Source organism: Molossus molossus, unplaced genomic scaffold (genome assembly GCF_014108415.1).
Source record: "Molossus molossus isolate mMolMol1 unplaced genomic scaffold, mMolMol1.p scaffold_m16_p_1, whole genome shotgun sequence".
Lineage (NCBI taxonomy): Eukaryota > Metazoa > Chordata > Mammalia > Chiroptera > Molossidae > Molossus > Molossus molossus.
In genome coordinates this window covers 95,053,787-95,076,703 of record NW_023425344.1, presented here as the reverse complement: position 1 = coordinate 95,076,703, position 22,917 = coordinate 95,053,787, and the positions used below count along the sequence as shown (strand labels likewise).

Below are 22,917 nucleotides of genomic sequence, written 5' to 3'. Positions count from 1 at the left end.
AAATATGCAGGGAAAAGTAGAAAATTCGCAGCAGGTAAGTTAGTGCATCTCAGAACCACATTCCAGAGCTCACGGTGGCCTGCCTACCCACTATGCTTCACACATGTAGGGAGAGAGGCCCAGAAGAGGGGTGAATGGCTTGCCCAAAGTCACACGGCAGCAGAGTTGGGACCAGAAAGTCCCATTCTGTGAGCTTGGAGGCAGAACAGAAGTCAAGGGCCCCTGAGGAAAAATGACAGCTCTGTTCCCTTCTCCTAAGCAATGCCAGGGACACAACAAAGCTACCCTTGGTCGCACATGTTATTCACACTGGCAAGAAGCATCAGAAGACCTGAGACTCCTGAGAGAAGCATCTGCTCCTCCTCCTGGTGGAAAGTGAAGAACTAAGTGTTTTCCTTACCTGCAAAGTCCACGTCTTCTATGTGGCATTTTCCTATTCTTTCGACCAGTTCTGGAATCCTGATGTTATACTTTTCAACGACAGCAATCTTTGCTTCAAGCTCCTTATCCTCAGCTGCGGTCACATACCTCTTTAAGCCACTAAAGCCTTCTTTGTGCACCCATCTTTTAATAAACCTGTCTTTAATAACGAGGTTTCCTACGGAGAACACAGACATAGGTTAACGTGATACAGGCTACACTGACATATAGTGGCAGCAGCTACATGTTCCTAACCAACACAATGAATGAATGGTCTTAAGGTTGGGATATCCAGGTTCTAGTCCCGACTACATCACTAATCTACTGTGTGTTCCTGGGCAAGTCAGTGAAATGACCTGTGCTTTAGCCTCTCCATCTCCAAACTGAGGATCAAGAGCCCTACCTTTGAGATCCTTACCTACTTCACAGGGATTTGAAATAGCATAGTAATGAAAAGAAAAGTGCTATAGAAATGTTAGTAACGATCATCTGGGACACATGCAGAAGTTTCAATGTGTCAAGCTGCCCAGGCAGACAGAAAAGATGATGGGGAAGACAGCCTAAGGGGCCAACAATAGAAAAAAATTAAGACTCCTGAGAGAAGGATCTGAAAAAAGTTATCAGTACCTCTAAAAACAGGAGGCCTTAGGCATTCCAGTCGTGATGGGCAAAGAGCAACACTAACTCCACCCTTCTCCAGAATTAAAGAACTCTGACTCAGAACATGCCCATCCTTCTCCCCTCCCTCATCACTGGAGAGCTTCCATCCATGGCACCATGGCTGGGAGGGTACTCACGTTTCTTCTGTTCTTCCTCTGGCTGAAGAAGGATCCAAATATCAATGATTCTGTCCAATCCAAATGATTTAATCCCCTGAAAAAGTTTTTTGGTGGGATTTTGGGGTTTTTTGTTTTTCGTTTTGTTTTGCTTTTGTCTTAACAAAAGTAAACCACATGCAGAGATGTGAGTCTGAAATCAGATGGTTTCTTGGAAATGGATCTCAAATTGCACTCAAAGCATAAGGACAGTAAGCAAGAAATTTCATCAAGCATAAAAGCCCTAGGCTATAATGCAGCCTGAAAATTCAGGATTATCAAATGCTAAGTTTTAGCTACTACCTCAAACTCTTCCTATGTTTTAAAAAAGGCAAGAACTAACTGCAATTTTTTCTTGTCAAAAAAGGACAATTTAAATCATCTACCTTCCAGGAATTAGAAAGTTGTGATGAAGAATAAAATGACACCTGAATACAAAGTATGGGATATGAATACTTACCATATAGAGAATGTCTATAGGTCCAGATTATTATGTTTTAAAAGGTTATTGGTTATTGGTTCCTGGAGGGGAGGGCCTGACTGTGTCACAGTTCAGCCCAACTCTACCAGAAGCATGGACTGAGCACTGGCTGGGGACCCCAGCGTTTGCATGGCACCAGGCCCAGTACAAAAGAAACACACATCGAAGACTCCACATTCCAAGGATTTATCATCATTTTGGGAAGGAACACATAACACATTAACATAAAACAGAGACCAAAATAAGGGAGTATACATCACAATTGGAAACCAGATGTGATCATGTGTAATGATACACGCTACAGGTGATGAGCGGATAAAGAGAGGGGAAGAGAGCAACTTACTTTATATTATGCCCAGCATGGACTCCCCATATACTATTTTCTTACAATAACTAGCTGAATTATGCTATATCTACTACATTAAACATTATAAAGTCATTATAGTAACAACATGAAAGAAAATATGCTTATGTGTTGAGTTAAAATACTTTTTAATGTACACTATAATTACAATAATGTAAAAATACCCATCTAGAAGGACAAAGACAAATAGCAAAAATGAGAATTACATGAAATACTGAGATTACGGTTGAATTTTTTCCTATAACTTGGATATATAATCTTTATAAACGAAAAAAAGAAATCACAATATCTTTTGATTATGATTCACTCAGTATATTTATTGAGTGCCTACACACAGTAGGCCCTCAAAAATATTTTTTCATAAAAGAATGAGTGAATGTCTTTTAGTCATATAACTTTGCTTCAAAGAGTTAAAAATGCCATACGCACGTCACTGAACCCTAAATTCCCCGTGAAACAGGTAAAGGAAAGGCATTACTTTTATCTTAGAGAAGGAGAGAATGAGGCACACAGAAGTTGTGACTTGCCGCAAGCCACACAAAGTTAGTGACAGAACCAGAGCTAGAACCAGGTATTCACACTCTATCCACTGGAGCCCACTGGCCTGTCCCAGCTGTGTTGTCACCTCACTCGTTCTTACACTACTGAACAACACACACTAGAACACTTGCAGGTAGCCAGCAGCCTCATTCGCACAAAGGTGAGAAGGGCATTTGTTTTTTTAAGAGTAGAAGAAGGAAAAGATCCTCAGTTCTTGTTGGGTCTGACTGTACAGGAATATTTGGCTAGCACAATCAGAATGCTCAGGGAGAAAGATTTCAGTCATGGCAGAGATGGTGGAAACTCAAAAACCCAAATGCTTGTTTGCATCACAATCCTAATTAAATTGAACATTTTCTTGACTATCTTTGTCCATAATGTTTCTGTGCATGAAGCAGTCAACAGAAATTTACTCTTACCCCAATCAAATGTATCCTTGCAGGTACTTCTCCATCAGTCACCCGTACAGCCTCATCAAACACATTGGCGTTGGTCCGGGACAACAGGGCCACTTGTCCCTTTGTATCACCTCTAATGTCACCTTTTGGGAGACAGCAGAAACTCTACAGCAAATCCAAATAAAGAGGAAAACTAATCTTTGTAACAAATAAAAGAAGAATAACTGAAAGCCTTACTCTGATGGTTTCCTCCAACCAAAGTCTTTTTCCTTACTCTCTTGCAGACATCCAAGATAGTAGCTCCCACATAAGCTATTTCCACACCAAATCTAAAACTCTGTTGGAAAACAGCAAAACAAAAAGAGTTAATAACCTCTCCGTGAAGTATGTTAGCACATTTCTATCACTGCCAAGTACTGGCCTTGCCAGATTGATCATTCCTGACTCTCCTGCCTGGAAAGCATATCTGGTAATTCCCTAGTGTTAACCCACTTGTAACTGAATAGGAGCTTGACAAAGAACCACCAACTTTATTTCTGTTTCCAGAATAGTATTTTCTATCTTGAAACCTTAGAGTTACCTATTTTTTTTTTTTTATCTCCTGTCCCCAAATCCAGTTCGTCCACTAATTGACAATTCGTCCACCATATTTTCTGTAATATTTTTCTTACCACTGCTGCCATGTCAACTCAGAAACTCAAACTTCATGCCTCACCTACTTTGGTCTCCTTCCCTCCAGTCTCCTCCCACTGCCAAATGCCTCTCTGCACCTCTGCCAGACCAATCTTTCCGACACACTGTCCTCAAGCCATGCCCTTGCTGAAAAAAGGAAGAACAATACAGGAAGAACAGGTGATGCGTACACTTTACAGATTCATCACAGTCTGAACAGCCTATTCCTCTTTATTTCCAAAACCTATAGCAAACTTTTCTTTTAAGCAAATCTACCCGTCGTCTTTCCAAATAAAATCTAACAACTATAAATTATACAAAAGATTAACAGAGGGCAGGGAGAGTTCTTCTCCTTGCCTTTGAGACTCTCTCAACATTAATTTAAAACCACTGCCCTATATAACCAACCACAAGTATAATCTACATTTCCTGAGCATTCCCTGCATTCTTCCTACCTTGATGCATGGCAAAACAATTACCTACCCTTCAAAATTCTGTTTAGCACCCTAATTCCTGGACCACTGCAGCTGGAAAGACACCATTCTTCCCCAAACTCATGATATTCATTGCCTTTTCCATGCATTTCTAACTTAAGGTAATAAAGTATTATGTGCTTTGGTGAACATCAATAATACAGTCTAAGGAAGACAAAACTTTCAACAAATAGTACTTTGTTGCTACAGGATTTTTCTGAGTGAACCATAATCCAAATTATAAAATAAATATCTGTGAGTCCATACTGATATAAATAAATGATTAAATAGATGAGAGTCCTGGTTGGTTTTGCTCAGTGGTTAGAGCATCAGCCTTCAGACCAGAGTTGAGGGTTCAATTCCTGGTCAAGGGCATATGCCTCAGTTGTGGTTTTTATCCCCAATCCCAGTTAGGATCATGTGCGAGGCAACCAATCGATGTGTCTCTCTCACATAGATGTTTCTCTCTCTCCCTCCCTCCCACTCTTTCTTAAAAAATCAATGGAAAAATGTCCTTGGGTGAGAATTAAAAATAATAATAAATAATGGAAGAGAAGCCACAAATTTCCCTTGCAGAGGAATTACAAATAATTTATACAGATACTCCAACACCTATTCTTTGAGTGAGAGCTAAGTATAGTGACTTCCTTCCAAAATATATAATATGGAAAGGGCAGGGGGCAGGGAGAGTAAGTTCAGAGTGCAGAAACCTAACAACTTCAAATTCAACTTCAGCCAGATGATCAAATCAATATCAAGTCATAAATCATATTCCCTCAATATTGTGATAAAAATGACAATTTTTGTTCTGAGATCTTCTTCCCCAAAACCCACCTGTAACATCAGTCTAATCATGATAAAAACAGCAGACAAATTCCAATTCAGACATCCTACAAAACACCTGACCAGTACTCTTCACAACTGTCAAAGTCATCAAAAACAAGGGAAGTCTGAGAAACTATCACAGCCAACAGGAGGCTAAGATATGACAACTACATGGAACGTGATAACCCTCATAAGATCCTGGAACAGCAAAGGACATCAGGCAGAAACTAACGAAACTGGAATAAACTACGGGCTTTATAATAATTCACCAATACTAGTTCATTAATTATGCCAAATGCACCACACTAGTATGTCAATAATAGGGTAAACCAAATGCACAGTATGTGGCAAGTTTCCGTACTATTTTCTCAATTGTTCTGTAAATCTGAAATTAAAAAAAAAAAAAAATCTATTAAAAAAAAGTTACTCTGAGTTGTTGTTACCCTAAATCAATATAGAATACAACAGGATCTTAAAGGAATAAAGTTACAGAGTAGGCTACAGGGTTTTCGATAACAGAACAAAACAGTTCAGATTACACTAGAAGAGTTGGCACATCTCACATCCTTTAACTGGAAGTGTTTCTTAAAAGAAGTGGTTCTTGCACCTCTTGGTCTCAGTACTCTTTACGCTCTTAAAAATTGCTAAGGTCCTGAAGGAGCTTTTATTTATGTGAGTTATATCCAACTCCAGTTACATTAGAAACTTTGAGTCATTAAAAAATAACAATAATAAGCCCATTACATAATAACATAAAGAACATATTTTTAAAAATATATTTTCCAAGATAATCCCTGGCCAGTTTGGCTCAACAGTTAGAGTGTTGGTCTGTGGACTGAAGGGTTGTGGGTTCAATTCACGGTCAAGGGAGGGCACGTACCTGGGTTGCAGGTTTAATCCCCAGCTCTGGTCAGGGTCATGCAGGAGGCAACCAATCGATGTCTCTCTCTCACACAGATGTTTCTCTCTCTCTCTGTGGCCCCTTCCCTTCCACTCTATCTAAAAATCAATGAAGCCCTGGCCGGTTTGGCTCAGCGGGTAGAGCATCAGCCTGCAGTCCCGAGAGACCCAGGTTCGGTTCCCGTTAAGGGCGCGTGTCTTGGTTGCGGTTTGTACCTGGCCCTGGTTGGTCGTGCGGGTGGCAGTCACTTGATGTGTCCCTTTCATGTCGATGTTTCTCTCTCTCCCTCTCTCTCCCTCCCAACTCTACCTGAACAAAATAGAAAAATGTCTTCGGGTGAGAATAAAAAAAAATAATAATAAAATAAATAAATAAAAATCAATGGAAAAGTATCCTTGGGTGAGGATAGAAAAAAAAAAATTTCCAAGACAAAAAATATTTAGCAGAAAAACAGTCACTGTTTTACATTTTTGCAAATCTCTTTAATGCCCAGCTGAGTAGAAGACATCTGGATTCTCAGTTCTGTCTGCATTTTATCTGTGGTGACGTGTTGTTTTGGTCGAAAGACATGAAGAAAATTCAGTCTTACACACATGCATGTTGAAAAGAGGAAAAGAGTTTAATAACCTTTTTGGACAATCAAGGTCACCATGAGTTATCACGTTCACAGTGGCAGACATCAAAATTGTTATTCCACCTGAAACCAAAGACTTTAACTTTGGCAACAAACATTTGTCAGTTGTTTTCCTTCAGTCACAGCTCCTTTCATTCATTTTGGGGAAAATGCCAAAAACACAAATCTGAATAACCAGAGTTGGTCTGTCAGCTGTTCTTTTTTTTTTTCCAAATCCTCACCCAAGGATATTTTCTCCATTTATCTTCAGTCAGAATGGGAGGGAGGGGAAAGGGGGAGGGAGAGAGAGAGAGAGAGAGACACACACACTGACTGACTGCCTCTCAAAAGACCCCAACCAGGGCTGGGGACCAAACCGCAACCAAGAACCGAGGTACATGCCCTTGACCGGAATCGAACCTGTGACTCTTTGGTCCATGGGCCAATGCTTTGACTGCTGAGCCAAAATGGGCAAGGCTGTCAGCTGTTCTTTTGATGACAAATGGTACTATAAGAAAAAAGCTGCCAGTGTAGCTCACAACTCAATCACAACTCAAAAAAGCTCTTCATCAGCCCTGGCCAGTTTGGCTCAGCGGTTAGAGCGTTGGCCTGCAGTCCGGAGAGACCCGGGTTCGGTTCCCGCTAAGGGCATGTACTTCGGTTGCAGTTTGTCCCCGGCCCTGGTTGGTCGTGAGGGTGGCAGCCACTCGATGTGTCCCTTCACGTCGATGTTTCTCTCTCTCTCTCTTCCTCTCTCTCCCTCCCATTCTATCTGTACAAAAAATGGAAAAATATCTTCGGGTGAGGATTTTAAAAAAAAAAAAAAGCTCTTCATCAGACAACCAACACACTTTGGTGTGCAGAAGTACTTTATTCATACTTCCCACTTCATCACCCAGAACATTAAAGAGATGTCCTCAAGGGGCAGCAGTTAATAAAATTAATCATTTCTGCTGTATCAAGTACATTCTTAAGTGAACTGTTTTTGGGGGTTCTGTTGTTGTAGTTTGTTTTTAAACTCTGCAAGTGCACTGCAGTATAGCACACAATGACTAGCTGTAACATTTGGTGCTGATGCCTTGGTTCATGGGAAAGCACTAACATTTTCAGCCACCACTGCTTCACATCATCAGTTAAAACATCAACACAGTGAAAAAGGCAAATTACTATTATGACAACCAACTAGACTTGTAGATCCCCTGAGAACCATAAAGAGTCACTGCTTAGAAGCAAGGATTGGCTACATACTGTGAACCTGACATAAAACCTTGCACAGGTCCTGGCACATGGTGACTATTGAAAAACAAGGGTGGAGAACCATGTGTGCTTATGAGCTTCCGGAGACTCGGAAGGGAAGAGAGCTCTTACCTGTGTGAGATAGAAGACATGCGTGTGAGGGACTGTAAACAGAGCGTTGACTGCACCACGGAAGGTATAGATCTGCTGGTGTGGGTCCCCTACAAAGATCTTCCCACATGGCTGAGACAGAACTATATTCATGATAGCTGCAACCGATAAGAGAGAAAGTAAGAGATCTAAAAGAACGCCAACCTACATCGCAAAAAGAAACCATGTTTCAGACAGAAAGGGATGAAATGCTTTCATGAAACTAAGCTAGGGCACACTGCACAACAGAGTTGCCTTTTCCTACAATATAGACACACTCAATCCAAAAAAATGATTTCATAACACACAAAAGAAACAGTTTCTAATCCTAGGAATATAGATTACTTTTAGTCCTGAACAAATTATTGTCTATAAAAAACCACAAAGGCCCTGGTTGGTTTGGCTCAGTGGTTAGAGTATCGGCCTGTGGACTAAAGGGTCACGGGTTTGATTCCTGGTCAAGGGCACATACCTGGGTTTTAGGTTCGATCCTCAGCCCCAGTTGGGGTCATGCAGGAGGTAACCAATCGATGTGTCTCTCTCATATAGATATTTCTCTCTCTCCCTCCCTCCCTTCCACTCTATGTTAAAAAAAAATTTTTTTAAAGCAATGGAAAAATATCCTTGGGTGAGGATTACCCAAAAAATAATAATAAAATAAATAAGTAAAAAACCACATAGGCAAATATAAAATGAAGTAAATTGTCTTCTCTCTCTAATATTATAACTCAAGGTCACAAAGTAACCCACAAAGTCACACTATTTTCTTTTAGCCACTTGAAAAATATACAACACAAATTGTTCACTTTAAGTTGACAATTTTTTCCCACTTAGCATGAGTCTAGGTCCCTATCGTCTGATGACCTACGCTTAGTCAATATTTAAAGCATAACCTGAAGCAAAACATTTAGAGGAAAATTAATCTGCCTTGGGTGGGGGTAAGAACAACTGCTGAAATCCAAAGTCAAATAATAAAGAATTTCTGAATGATTAAATATCATTTGTGCCTGGCTGGTGTGGCTGAGTGGTTGAGCATCAACCCATGCAGCAGGAGGTCACTGGTTTGATTCCCGGTCAGGACCCATGCCCAGGTTGTGGGCCTGATCCCCAGTGGGGGGCATGCAGGAGGTGGCCAACTGATGTTCTCTCTCATCGATGTTTCTATCTCTCCCTCTCCCTTCCTCTCTCTAAAATCAATAAAGAAAAAAAAAAGTTAAAAAAATATATATCATTTGCTCTTCTTCTTTAGGACAAATTATTAACTTATTTCACATATATGTCCTCTTACATAATCATGATGTTGTTTCTATGTGTTTGAGACTACTGATGTCCTGAATAGTTTATCACCTGGGGTACAGTCCTGGGCCTCATCTACGAAGATGGCATCAAAAGAGGCAAGCAAAGGCTTGCTCAGCTGCCAGAGTTTCAGGTAGCCTAAAAGAAGGGAGTAGCAAGAGTCAGAACTCATAACTAAAGCAGTTACGTTTAACAGACAGCAAGATTTGGAAACTTGTATACCATCGTGAGTCATTTGGTAAGCCTCTTCTTTGCATTCCCCCAGCTTCCGCATGTTGTCCCAAAGGCGGCTTGCTTCAAGAACACTGTTCTAGAAAACAAGTAATTGGTAACTCCTAGTTTAAGACCCTGGAAAAGACAGCACCCTAAAATCAGACTTTCGTTTCTACATACAGAGCAGAGGTCAGAATAAAGGCACCATCATAGCTCAGAGCAGCAGTCACTTCCCTAACCTCCTTCCAGCTGACAGCTCAGTGATAGAATGTTGCTGAGACAGCACAAAATCTGATGGACCAGAAAAGGCTGGGTTATTTCTCTAGATTTATGGCTAACAATTAATTCATAAAAAGAATATCAAATGATAGAAAAAATTTGTTAAAAATTAGAAAAGAGATTCCCAATCTTTAGATTTGTCCAGCAGCCCCAATGACAAGCTCTTACAAGCCCTGGGTAGGTGCCTCACGAGCTAAAGGGGAGGACCAGTGAGAGAATTAAGTGAGATGTCTATGAGAGTTCTTCACAGAAAAGACTTTACAACTCACAGCCATCACGACTGGCTGGCAGTCTCACCCCTCCCCTTTACTTCCTGCCAGCAGTTATGAAGAAATAAAAGACAAATACAATACTGTATCATGTCAACTCTTCTCATTTATCATCAGATCCCTAATACTAAAGATAGTAAAATACTCACCAGTTTTTCACTCTGTTCAACCATGACTCTTTGTCCTTGGTTGTCCTTACACCAAATAGGCACGTGATCAATAGTCAGCTCATCGTCAGCCGAGGCAAAGAAGTTTTCTAAAGTCTTACACACTAGCTTGGCCCTTATGAATCCACCTTTCCCTTCAGCAAGGACAGAATTGACCATGAAAGGTGTTAACTTGAAGAGATTCAATTTCTTCTTTGATTGGTACCTGTAATACATATCAAGAATGAACAGTATTTGGCTTTACTGGCAATGCCAATAAAATGCCTCCCCCCTCCCAACCCCTTTCTCTCCAATGATACCACAAGGTCATTCTCAGTGTCACATATAGGTTAAAAAAAACAGAGAAGTTAAGCCAGGTCCATGTATGATTGGAAATGGCTTAGTTGGCTTTCAAGAATTCTTAATAACCCAAAAGATGAAGTGGCTCATGGCAGACACTAATACTTCAAGGTACGAACCAGACTGTAAGAGGCCCCCAAGAAGGGAACACTCAAAGTTCCCTGAAGCCTTCGCGTCCAAGGGAACATTGGTTCAAAGGCCTCAAGAGACCTGGGCCAAGTGCACCTCAGCTCAGTCTTCTTCCTCTTGCCCCACTCCAAAGAAAGCCTAAAACTGACCAATCATATTGCTGATATCCTGAACTCTAGACAAGTCATTTTGACTTTTTGTGCTTCAATTACAGAAAAATGAGATCCCCCCTCAAGATATAATTTGTAAATAATGTATTTTTATCGGATAAAAGTACAAATCACTAAAGTTATCTTTATATTTGCTGCCTATAAATAGAAATAAAAGCATTACATATTCTTAGTGTCTTTGTGGTGCAAGTCCATATGTGATCATGATGATCACACATGAAAACAGTAATTAGACATAATAACAATGGTGGCAACGTGATGCTCACTTCCGCCCGACGTGTGCATAGGCCATGGAATGAAAGGTTTTACAGGTGACGTTGCTGGGGAAGACTCGCTCAGCCTGCTTTGCGATGCTCTTATTGAATGTCACATAAAGAAACCTGCTCCCAGACCACTTCTCAGCGTACTTGACCAGGGTAGAGGTCTTCCCGGTGCCTGGGGAAGCCAAGAGGAAAGGAAGTGACCCTCTGACCAGGAAAAACTGTTCCAAAAGACGCCTCAATCAGCTTTTATTCACACTTATCTCACCTCTTGCTTGAGACCAGACAGTGACAAGTTTTCCAATACTGATAAAAATGAACAATGGTACAGTGAAAAAAACCCAGCAGATTCAAGCCAGATTAACCTGTGTTGGGATCGAGGCTCTGTCAAGTTTTAGTTGAGTAGTGAAGGGTAAGACACTTGGCCTCAATGAGCTTTAGTGTGCTTTTCAGCCGCGAGTGGGTACCAGTGACCTTGTAGAGTCAGGAAGGATAAAGGTACCAACAGAAGAACTCAATAAATGGTAGCTATGGCTGGCCTAGGACTCATTAATGCTTTGATGGCAAGAACATGCAAATGAGATTCCTTCTGAACTCTCTTGTCTGACCTACCTCTCCACCATTCATTCAATCATTCACTTAGTCAACTGTCATTCATTCAAAAAGTATTTACTGAGCACCTACTACATGATCAGCTGTATGCTAAGTACTGGGAGTATATTAAAAGAAATAAAGCAAGGTTCCTACATTACAATCTAGTTGGAAATAAAATACCAACACAGTTGAAACAATTAGAAAAAAACAAGAGTATCATAACACAATAAAGTGAGAAAGAATATGAATTTGGAAACAAAATAAATCTCACCTGTCAAAGAAAAACAGCACCTCTTTTCCAACCTTACAGGGCTGTTTTGAAGATGAATGACAAAGTGTGGAAGTGCTTATAAAATGTGTGTTGGCTATTCTTACTATATAATCAGGTACCAAGTAGTTAACATGGATAATCAGTTATAGGTAAGAGTTCAGAGATCATATAGGACTCAAATGACTAAAGAAGCCTCCATCAAGAAGAACCAGAAATGATGGGAGTCAACAGAGTAGAGCAAAGAACAAGAGGGAAGGGGAGAAAAAAGAGGAGAGGAGAAGAAAAGGCAGGTTTTTTTGAGAGAAACAGATCCAGCTTTGAATTCTACTTCCATCACTTATTTTCTTATTTAACCTGGGGCAAGTCATTTTTATTTCTCTGAGCTTCAAATCTTAATCTATAAAATAGAGACAACTAGCCAACCTTAGAGAATGTTGATAGGATTAGCACAGTGCCAAGCACATGGCGGGCATTTAAAAAATGGCTGCTGCTGTTGTTTCAGCAGGGTACATAGGCAGAAAAGATGTGGGAAGGAATTCCAGGTAGAGAAAATAGAATGAGCAAAAGTTAAGACAAAAGAATAACCAAGTACTTTAGGAGACTGTAAGGACAAGGAGCTGACTGAGGCAGTAGAACAGTAGACAATACATTTAGAAATGTAGGTTAGAACCAAATGGTGGAAGGGTCTTCTAGACTTCACTCGACAGAAATCAGGAGCTACTGAAACTCTCTGAGAGGAGATTAGCATAACCCTCCAGTCCATAAGTAATCAGTGACAGAGCATATATGATGATAAATGACTGGCTGGATCAATCCCTTTGGTAATTACTCTGCAAACAAATTCATATGAACTATTTGTCTTACCAGGAATGTGGATGCACCCTGGCATGTTAAGAAAAAGCAAGATTTACCTGGCAACTGCTTTTTAGATTATTTCATTGCAGTAGTTCAATAACAGATCAAGGTAAAGATACTCTGGCAAGTAACAGGGAAAGGGGATGTAGTGATAAGAGTCATAAACCCAACTCTCTATTCTAGTACTGGCGAGCTCCCTTACCTGCAAATGCCATAATTTTTACCACCTGGAAAGGTTCCATCTTATGGTTCAGAATCAGCTGTTGTTCATGTGTAAGCTGGATGGTTGTTTTCTTACTATAATCATTACAGAAGAGAAATTAGAGAAATACAAAGGAATTGAAAAGATGAACTGTCATAAAACAAACAGGCAAATCAGATGAACAAAATTTTAACCAAAGAAAAGACCTCCCTTTTGGGTGATAAAAATGTCCTAAAACTGGATTATGATATTGATTGCACACTCAATAAAATTACTAAAAATCACTAATCATACAATTAAAATTGGTGAATTTTATGTAATATAAATTATAACTCAAAGTTGTTAAAACAAAACACCTCTCCTCCTTAAGCATGTAAAAGAGTCAAGAGTAGAACACACATGTGCGCGCGCGCGCACACACACACACACACACCCTCCTATCTATATACACACCCTGGCCAAACCGATGTTTCCTCTTTAACTTCTGTGGCCCGAGTACAGGAATTCTCCTGAAGATACAGGCAATAGAAAATGTTGTAGTGAATCCTAACAGAGAAAAAGCAGATTTAGAGATTATCAAATTAAGTCACAATATGTATCTTATTTTTCTTAGGATGTATTTAGATTCTTTAATATTTCTAAAAAACAAAACAAAACACCTATCACCATTTTATATTAAAAAAAAAAAGAAAGAAAGAAAGAAAAGAATTTAAATATACCTAGAGCTGACCAATGCCCTCCTGGAGAGCACAGTTCTGGCAAAGACACCTGGCTTCAGTGTGCAATGGCAAAAGGAGAGAGACCAGGGTGTGCCCTTTGTGAAACAGGGCATTAGCTGTGACCATAAAAGACAAATAATTACAAAAGTAGCATGAACCAGTTAAATTTACAAATGTAAATTCTGCCCCTAGTGGTGAAATTCTTGTTCAACATCAACATAATGACATCTTATCTTTCTGAGTCTCCACTGCTGCTCTGCTCCCTGCTTCTTGTGAAGTGATATTGGTTTAGAAGCAGGAAGAACATTCTATCTTTTAAGGTCCCAAAGGAAGGGTGCTACCTGGGTAACAAGATATGACTACCAAGAACTAGGAAAAAGACAGCCTCCATGTCACCAAGAGGGACCGAAGATGATACAGTGTTCTCAACAGAGCCAACAATTTAGTGCATTGCTCCCCAGCCCCAGAGTGAGAACAGGTGATCTCCACGCATCAATCTTTTTGATGAAACAAATACTTTTAATAATATATCATTTCAGTCTCTGGTCACATTAAGATTATCTCCCAGAACTTCACCTTGTTAGAGCTTGGAGTTGAGGCCAGTGGTAGCTGATGAACTCACAAGTGTAGGTAGTGCTACATGAGGGACAAGTTTTTCGCTAAAGGGTCTCTGGCCCAGTGAGTGGAGTTTGATAGTAACCTTTGCTATGTGTGGAAAAAAAAATATTATCTCCCAGGTAAAGCAGGAAAAAAATATATAAACACAATATATCATGTCTCCTATTCCTCATCTATGTCCATGTAAACATGCAGATAATTTTTAGGTTCATATTTTCACTTATGGTCATTATTTGTCATTTGTTGTATTTGTCTTGTCTGAATTATGTCATAAAGCTCCTTGCCCCACATCTCAATGCCATGAATTAGAAACAACATAAACTATATTTAATAAATTAAAATATATCTCAGAAACACAGCACATACTCTGACATTTCTGGAGAATAAATGTTCCATCCTTAGATTTCACCACAAATGACTGGGCCACAGCTCACCTGGTGCCCCCATCCCTGTTCCTACTAGGACTCACTAATTCCAGAAAAGGAAGTCCAGAGATCCTTTCTGGAACATCTGCTTCTCTAGGATTGGCTGCATCATTACACAGCCTGTCTTCAGACCAGGGGTCAGGGCCTCCTAGGAGCTGCACTTCATACCTTGAATTTCATTCTAATTTCTTACATGGCCTATAACATCTTTCTTCATCTTGTCACTGCAGATCTCTCATAATCATTTACCAGTCTCCCTCTTATTCACCACATTCTTGTCACTAGACTTTTTCTGTTCTTCGTATATACTAAATTCATTCCTGTCTTTGGGCCCTTACAATTGTCTATTCCTTCTGCTAAACTGCTCTCCCCAAAAATCTTAAAAAGGCCGGCTCCTCCTGACATTCAGGTTTCAATTCAGATGTTACCTCCTCAGAGAAGCTTTTTCTCACCCAATCTAAAATAGTGCTCCTCATCTCCCTTGCCCATCACTCCGATCTTTTCTTTGCACCACTAATCACTCATTTAACACATTTACTTATGCAGTGCCTGTCTCCCCTCACTAGAAGATACAGTCCACATGAGCAAGAATACTGTCCAACTCACAAAGGCATTGCTAGTGCCTGAAAACCCACCTGACATGTAGTAGGTGCTCAAAAATTTGCTGAATGCTCATTTCCCTCTCAAAACCGACCTGTGCATGTCTAATGATGAGTGAAACCATGATAGTCAATCTGAATTAGCAACCCACATTCTACAGCCTTTCTCACACTAAGGTGATAAAACAGACAAGACAACCACAGGTTTATATCCTATCCCAAAAAAGTGAGAAATGGAGGAATCAAATCCTAATGTTTTCTCAGGAAAATGTAGCTACATTTGACTAAAGATGACTCCTTTCAGTAAGACCTCACTTGGGGCTTCAACACCCCTGCATGTAACTGCCTCGCTGATTCATTTTACCAGCAGTTCACAACCTGTGGGTCACAACCACTTTGGGGGTCGAACGACCCTTTCACAAGGGTCACCTAAGACCATCGGAAAACACATATTTCCGATGGTCTTAGGAACCGAGACACCGCTCCTCTATCCATCTCCAGGCGGGTCTGCCCACATGCAGATACGCCTACATACAACATGAGGAACTGTATTAAAGAGTCGTGGCATTAGGAAGGTTGAGAACCACTGTATTTTACAGTTGTATAGCCCTGGCCAGTTTGGCTCAGCGGTACAGTTGTATAGCACTTTATATTTGTAGCGCACTGTCACCTACATCACTACTCTTAAATTTCACAATACCTTCATCTTACAGATAAAGAAACAGAGCAGTGTGAGTTTTATGGCTTGCACAGTGTTAAAGTGGCAGAGTGGGGAATAGTCGCAAGTCTAGGACCTTTCACTATATCAGAGCCTCCGCTCTCCCTCCCACCACTTTACCGATTGCTGATGTTAATTCCCTTCTCCCTCATGGCATAGAGAAGCACAGCGATGCAGTATAAGGTCTCAGTGATGTCTGGCATTGTCACGGTGGAGCTAGGTCTTCTGAGGCAGAAGAGTAGTTGCTGGATGTCATTCACACTGCTGGAGAGGAGAACAATGGCTGCTACCAAAGCCCACACGTTGACACCCTGGAGGGAGATGGACCAGGGAGGGGGAAAAAACAACAACAACAGAACCACAGGTCACAATTAATAAAAATTACATCAAACAACCAGTGAAGAAATCCAAGTTTGGGGTTCAGGTGCCATCTACAGATTGTTTGACCTGAGTGCAAACTTCCCAAATGATGTCTGGGAAACAATGGCAACCTTTTCTTTTGCCCTGGATTCCATTCTTCTTCTTCTTCTTTTTTTTAAAGTAATACATATACTTTATTATTTTTTTTTTTTTTATCCTCACCCGAGGACACCTCTCCATTTTTTGTTCAGGTAGAGTGGGAGGGAGAGAGAGGAACAGAGAGAGAGAGAGAGAAACATCGAAGTGAAAGGAACACATCGAGTGGCTGCCACCCGCACAACCGACCAGGGCCGGGGACAAACTGCAACCGAGGTACGCGCCCTTAGCGGGAACCGAACCCGGGTCTCTCAGGACCGCAGGCCGACGCTCTAACCGCTGAACCAAACCGGCCAGGGCCATATACTTTATTTTTATACATTTTTTTTCTTTATTGACTTTAGGGAGAGAGGGAGGGAGAGGGAGAGAGAGATATAGAAACATCGATGAGAGAGAATATCAACTGGCCACCTCCTGCATGCCCCCCACTGGGGATTTGGCCCACAACCTAGGCATGTGCCCTGAACGGAAATCGAACTGGTGGCCTCTTGGCACATGGGTTGACGCTCAACCACTGAGCCACACCAGCCGGGCAATATATATACTTTAAATACTATGTACATATTATATATATGGTATTTAAAGAATGCCATATATATGGTTTTATATATATATAACACATTTAAAGTTTATTGAGCTTTCAAGAGAGAAGAAGGGAGAGGGAAAGAGAGAGAGAAACACTGATGTGAGAGCACAACATCAATCAGCTGCTTCCTACATGCCCACTACCAGAGTTAGAACCTGGAACCCTGGCATGTGCCCTTGACCAGTAATCAATCCAACACCCTCCTGGTGCATAGGACAATGCCCAACCAATTGAACACACCAGCCAGGGCTGGATTCCTTTCTTCTAATCACTTTGGATTTGAGTTCTTAGTTTAACTAAATAACATTTATAAAGTATTTAACATAGACCCTTGTGTAGAGATGATGCTCTCACCTCCCCACTCCTCCTCTCCAGGTCATTGTGAGCTCTCAGTTCCACAAATACTCAACAGAGTCATAACAGGATCATGGTTAAATGGGTGCCTAACTGGGATGCACAAAAGATGGGGGATACAAAAGAAGACAGCAGTCCTTACGGGGGAAATCAAGACTGACAATTTTTGGGCATTAAGATATTCATTTACTATTTACTTTATGCTATTATTTAACAATTATTATTTATTAAATTAAATACATATGAAATCAATTATTGAAAATTTATTATTATAAACACAGTATGCTCCACTTAGTAATGTCTAAGAAAATGTTCACTAAAATGGAAATAGTCAATAATGGACATCTATCTTTAACATTCTTAACTTTACTACAAGTCTCCCTGTTAAAAAATGCATTTCAAGAGAGGTGCATTCCATGCACCTCTCACTACAACCATCCTGTGAAAGAAAACTCACTCTACCATCATCAACAATCATTTCACTGAAGACAGAAAGAGAAATGCACATGAATGGATTTCCAATCCTCTACTGGTTACAGAATATAGGCTAAGGTTGTATGGAGCTTCCAAAATAAAATTTGAAAATCCATGATCTAAATGAGAAGCCACAAGTCAGGAACCTGAGGACTATTTCCAGCTTCTCATTAACTTATTATGCATCTGCAGCAACACCCTGAATTTCTCTGGTCCTCACATAACCCACGTTGTTGACTGAAATGGGCTGCTCTGAAAAGAAATCCTTATTAACCAAAGCACTCAGAGGTTAGATGACCATCCTCTGTTGAGGATTCCTCAATGGAACAGGACAATGAACTGAATGCTTTTTTTTATCCTCAACCGAGGACATTTTTTGCATTTATCTTCAGATAGAACAGGAGGAAGAGAGGGAGGAAGAGAGAGAGAGAAACATCAATGTGAAAGAGACACATCGAGTGGTTACCACCCATATGACCCCAACTGGGACCAGGGACAAACTGGAACTGAAGTACATGCCTCTAGCAGGAACCGAACCCAGGACTCTGGTCCATGGGCTGATGCTCTAACTGCTGAGCCAAACCAGCCAGGGCAAACAGAATGCTTTTTAAAATTACTTCCAAATTTAAGAATCTACAACAATGTGGCCTTTTACTTCTCTAATGGGACCAATGATAAGATTAAGGCTTCAAAACAGAGATTAAAGGAGATCCAAAATGGCAGTGGGGTGAATGGAAACTACACAGACCGTCTCCCAAAACCAAGCTAGAATTACAACTAAAATAAAGACAAGTCATCTGGAGAAGTCAACTGAAGGGCAGCTGGAGAAAACTTACACGCAGGGACATAAAGAGGACCCCAAACCAAGACTGATAGGAGCAGCAGAAGCGCTAGAGGGCTGGCAGGGTGCCCAAGGGCAGCAGCTGAGGGCTGCCTTAGCTTTGAGCAGTTCCCTCTGAGAAATTGGGGGTTAAAACCCCAGGCTGGCTCCCCAGCACAGAGTGGCGGACCAGGGAAAGGCACCCACATAACATCTGGCTGAAAAAATCACCAGCAGGGAGAGGCACAGAGAACACTGGCACTTCCCTGAAGGGCCAGTGCACTAAATTACAGCTACAGTCACTCACCCTGAGCTCCAGCAGAGGTGTGAGGAGTGTAGGAAAGTAGAAGGTTCATGGCACTGGGAAAAGAGCTGGGAAGGAGGCCATCAGAAGTTCTATGCTGAGAAACTCCCCTACAGGACAGTAGCCATCTTCCTCAAAGAGCCCCTTCCCAGAGGGTTGTAGCCTGGGAGAGAAGCAACTGCCCCTCCCTCAGGAATTTAACACCACCTAGCTGGAGAAGTGCAACCTGAGACTCATTAACAGCCAGAGATATATCTGCTAGCCAGCAGACAGAGAAGAGACTCTGAAATCTTTGAGCTTTGGACCTGGCTCTCAATGTTGGGAGTCCTGGCTCTGGGGTCTGAGCAATGAAGGCTGAGGCCTGAGTTCCTATGCTGAGCCACTCCCCCTATCCTTCAGTAGCCATCTCTGTTAAGTAGCCCCATCAGAACAGCTTTAGCATGGGGGAGAAGCAACTGCATCTCCCTCAGGAACTTAACACCACCTGGCTGGAGAAGTGCAACCTGAGGCTCTTTAACAGCCAAATACTACCAGCAAGCCAGTAGGCAGAAACAAGATTCTGAAGGCTTTGAGGCTTGGGCCTGACTCTCAGTGTTGGGCATCCTGGGAACTGAGCTGTGAAGGCTAAGGCCTGGATCCCTGTGCTGAGCCAATAATAACCCACACTGCAGAAACCATTTTCTTTTTTTTTTTTAATTTTTTTTCTTTATTGATTTTAGAGAGAGAGGAAGGAAGAGGGGGGAAGAGAGAGAGACACATCGATGAGAGGAAACATCAATTGGCCGCCTCCTGCATGCCCCTCACTGGGGATCGGGCCCACAACCTGGGCATGTGCCCTGACCAGGAATCGAACCGGCGACCTCATGGTGCATGGGTTGACGCTCAACCACTGAGCCACATCAGCCAGGCCCATTTTCTTCTTAAAGCAACTTTAGCCTAGGGGAAAGCAATTGCCCTACCCATTGGAAATCCTCTTACCCTGCCCATCTGAGGGATTTTTCATTCAGCTGAGGGCTACAACCTGAGGCTCATTAAGTAACTGAGACTAACAGTCAGCCTGCAAGCAAAAGCTCTGGGATAATGGAATCTTTGCTTGGCCTGCAACTCTACCCAAGAAAGTAAGACTAGACACTGGTGTTTAGTGTGGTCCCTTCCATATTCATCTGAACCCAGCAGAGGGAGCCAAAATCAGCAAAACACCGACACTCACAAGGAAAATCTGGCAGGCTCCAAACACTGCTGAGACAACCAAAACAGTGAAACAAAAACAAATCCCAAATGAAAGAAGAAGAGAATTCTACAGAAGATGGAATAAATGAAATGAAGTTGAGGAAGTTATCAGAAGTAGAGTTCAGAGTAATAATTTTGAGGCAGGTCAACAGCATGAGTACAGATATAGAAACAATGAAAATAAACTAATGGGAAATGAAAAACCAAGTGGAAATGAAGAATGACATAGCAGAAATAAAGAACACACTGGAAGGAATAACCAGCAGATTAGAGGAAGCCGAGGATCAAATTAGTGAATTAGAAGAGAGGATAAAAAAAAAAAAAAATCCCAAGCAGAGAACCAAAAAGAAAAAAAATTAAAAACCAGGAGGACAGCTGTGGCCAGTTTGGCTCAGCAGTTAGAGCATTGCAGGTTCAATTCCAGTCAAGGGCAGGTACCTTGGTTGCAGTTCGTCCCTGACCCTGGTTGGGGTACTGTGGGTGGCAATCAGTAGATGTATCCCTCTCACATCAATGTTTCTCTCTCTCTCCCTCCCTCCCACGCTATCTGAAAATAAATAGAAAGATATCCTTGGTGAGGATTAAAATAAATAAATAAATAAAAACAGGACAGTTTAAGAGAGCTGTGAGACAACATGAAATGTAACAAAATCTACATCATAGGAGTTCCAAAAGAAGAAAATGAGCAAGGGTTAGAGAATATATTTGAAGAAAACTTCCCCAACTTGGTGAAGAAAAAAAGCATACAAGTTCAAGAAGCACAGAGAGCCTCAAGTAAGAGGAACTCAAAGAGGCCCACACCAAGATACATAATAATTAAAATGCCAAAAATTAAAGACAAAGAGAGAATCCTAAAGGCAGCAAGAGATAAGCAACAGGTTACCTACAAAGGAACTCCCCCGGATAAGGCTATCAGCTGACTTCTTAACAGAAATACTACAGGCCAGAAAGGAATGGCAGGAAGTAATCAAGATGATAAAAAACAAGGATCTGAATCCAAGACTACTCTATCCAGCAAGGTTATCATTCAAAATAGAAGGTGAAATAAAAAGGCTAAGGGAATATATTAGCACCAAATCAGTCCTGCAAGAAATGTTAAAAGGACTTCTGTGACAAGCAGAAGAAATAGGAAGAGAAACATAACCATAATAAACAAAAATGGCAATAAATAAGTACATATCAATAATAACCTTAAATGTAAATGGCTTAAATGCTCTGATCAAAAGACAGAGTAGCTGATTAGATAAGAAAGCATCACTCATATATATGTTGTTTACAAGAGACCTACCTCAAAACAAAAGACTCACACAGGTTGAAAAAAAGGGGATAGAAAAAAATTTCCCAAGCAAATGAAAAGGAAAAATAAGCTGGGGTAGCAATACTCATATCTGATAAGATATACTTCAAAATGAAGGCCATAACAAGAGACAAAGAAGGCCACTACATAATACTGAAAGGATCTATCCAACAGGAGGATATACTCTTGGTAAACATATATGAATCCAATATAGGAGCACCAAAATATATTTTAAAACTTCCAGAGGACTTCAGCCCTGGCCGGTTTGGCTCAGCGGTTAGAGCGTCGGCCTGCGGTCCGGAGAGACCCGGGTTCGGTTCCCGCTAAGGGCATGTACCTCAGTTGCAGTTTGTCCCCGGCCCTGGTAGGTCGTGCGGGTGGCAGCCACTCGATGTGTCCCTTTCACGTCGATGTTTCTCTCTCTCTCTCTCCCTCCCACTCTCTCTGTACAAAAAAAATTGGAAAAATGTCCTCAGGTGAGGATAAAAACAAACAAACAAACAAAAAAACCATAAGAAAAAAAAAACTTCCAGAGGACTTCAAAGGAGAAAATGGCAGTAATATAGTCATAGCAAGGGACTTCAACACCCCACTGACACTGGATAGATCCACTAGACCACTGGTTCTCAACCACTGGCATTCCTAATGCCACGACCCTTTAATACAGTTCCTCATGTTGTGGTGACCCCCAACCATAAAATTATTTTCGTTGCTACTTCATAACTGTAATTTTGTTGCTGTTATGTCTTAAGCGACCCGTGAATGGGTTGTTCGACCCCCAGAGGGGTCGTGACCCACAAGTTGAGAATCGCTGCTCTAGACAAAAATTAACAAGAAAATAGACTCTAAATGATGCGCTAGGCCAAATTGATTTAATAGATATTTACAAAGAATTACACCCCAAAATGACAGAATTCACATTCTTCTCAAGTGTACACAAGACATTCTCAAAGACAGACCACATATTAAAACACAAACTAAGTCTCTACAAGTTCAACAAGACTGAAATCATATCAAGCATCTTCTCAGATCACAATCCCATGAAACTAGAAATTAATTACAATAAAAACACTCAAAAACATTCAAACACATGGAGGCTAAATAGCATGTTATTAAACAATGAATGGGTTACCAAGGAGATCAAGGAAGAAATTAAAAGCTTACTGGAAGTAAGTGAAAATCAACACACAGCAATACAAAATCTATGGAACACAACAAAAGCAGTCCTGAGAGGGAAGTTCATAGCACCACAGGCCTATCTCAAGAAACAAGAAAAGTTTCTAATAGACTATCTAACCCTACAACTTAAAGAACTAGGAAGCAAA

General features: G+C 41.0%; 1 protein-coding gene and 1 non-coding gene across 11 annotated transcripts in view; one reads left to right on the top strand and one right to left on the bottom strand.

Moving 5' to 3' along the window:
• Window positions 1-22,917, bottom strand: part of FBH1 (F-box DNA helicase 1) — a 79,179-nt gene that overhangs the window by 39,344 nt on the left and 16,918 nt on the right. For 6 of the 10 annotated variants that reach the window (XM_036243586.1, XM_036243601.1, XM_036243616.1 and 3 more), the window contains 13 exons: window positions 16,132-16,322; window positions 13,386-13,478; window positions 12,933-13,027; window positions 11,017-11,185; window positions 10,095-10,317; window positions 9,407-9,494; window positions 9,236-9,322; window positions 7,871-8,007; window positions 5,350-5,373; window positions 3,256-3,355; window positions 3,040-3,161; window positions 1,218-1,293; window positions 401-598 (listed from right to left, as the gene is read on the bottom strand). In XM_036243586.1, the coding sequence (XP_036099479.1) occupies window positions 401-598; window positions 1,218-1,293; window positions 3,040-3,161; window positions 3,256-3,355; window positions 5,350-5,373; window positions 7,871-8,007; window positions 9,236-9,322; window positions 9,407-9,494; window positions 10,095-10,317; window positions 11,017-11,185; window positions 12,933-13,027; window positions 13,386-13,478; window positions 16,132-16,322 (1,603 nt within the window). Of the gene's footprint in view, window positions 1-400; window positions 599-1,217; window positions 1,294-3,039; window positions 3,184-3,255; window positions 3,356-5,349; window positions 5,374-7,870; window positions 8,008-9,235; window positions 9,323-9,406; window positions 9,495-10,094; window positions 10,318-11,016; window positions 11,186-12,932; window positions 13,028-13,385; window positions 13,479-16,131; window positions 16,323-22,917 lie in introns of all 10 variants that reach the window. The other 4 variants (XM_036243556.1, XM_036243564.1, XM_036243570.1 and 1 more) reach the window with 4 other exon arrangements.
• On the top strand, window positions 14,221-14,364 carry LOC118622088. The gene has a single exon (XR_004957921.1). It is a non-coding gene; the product is annotated as a small nucleolar RNA SNORA62/SNORA6 family (small nucleolar RNA).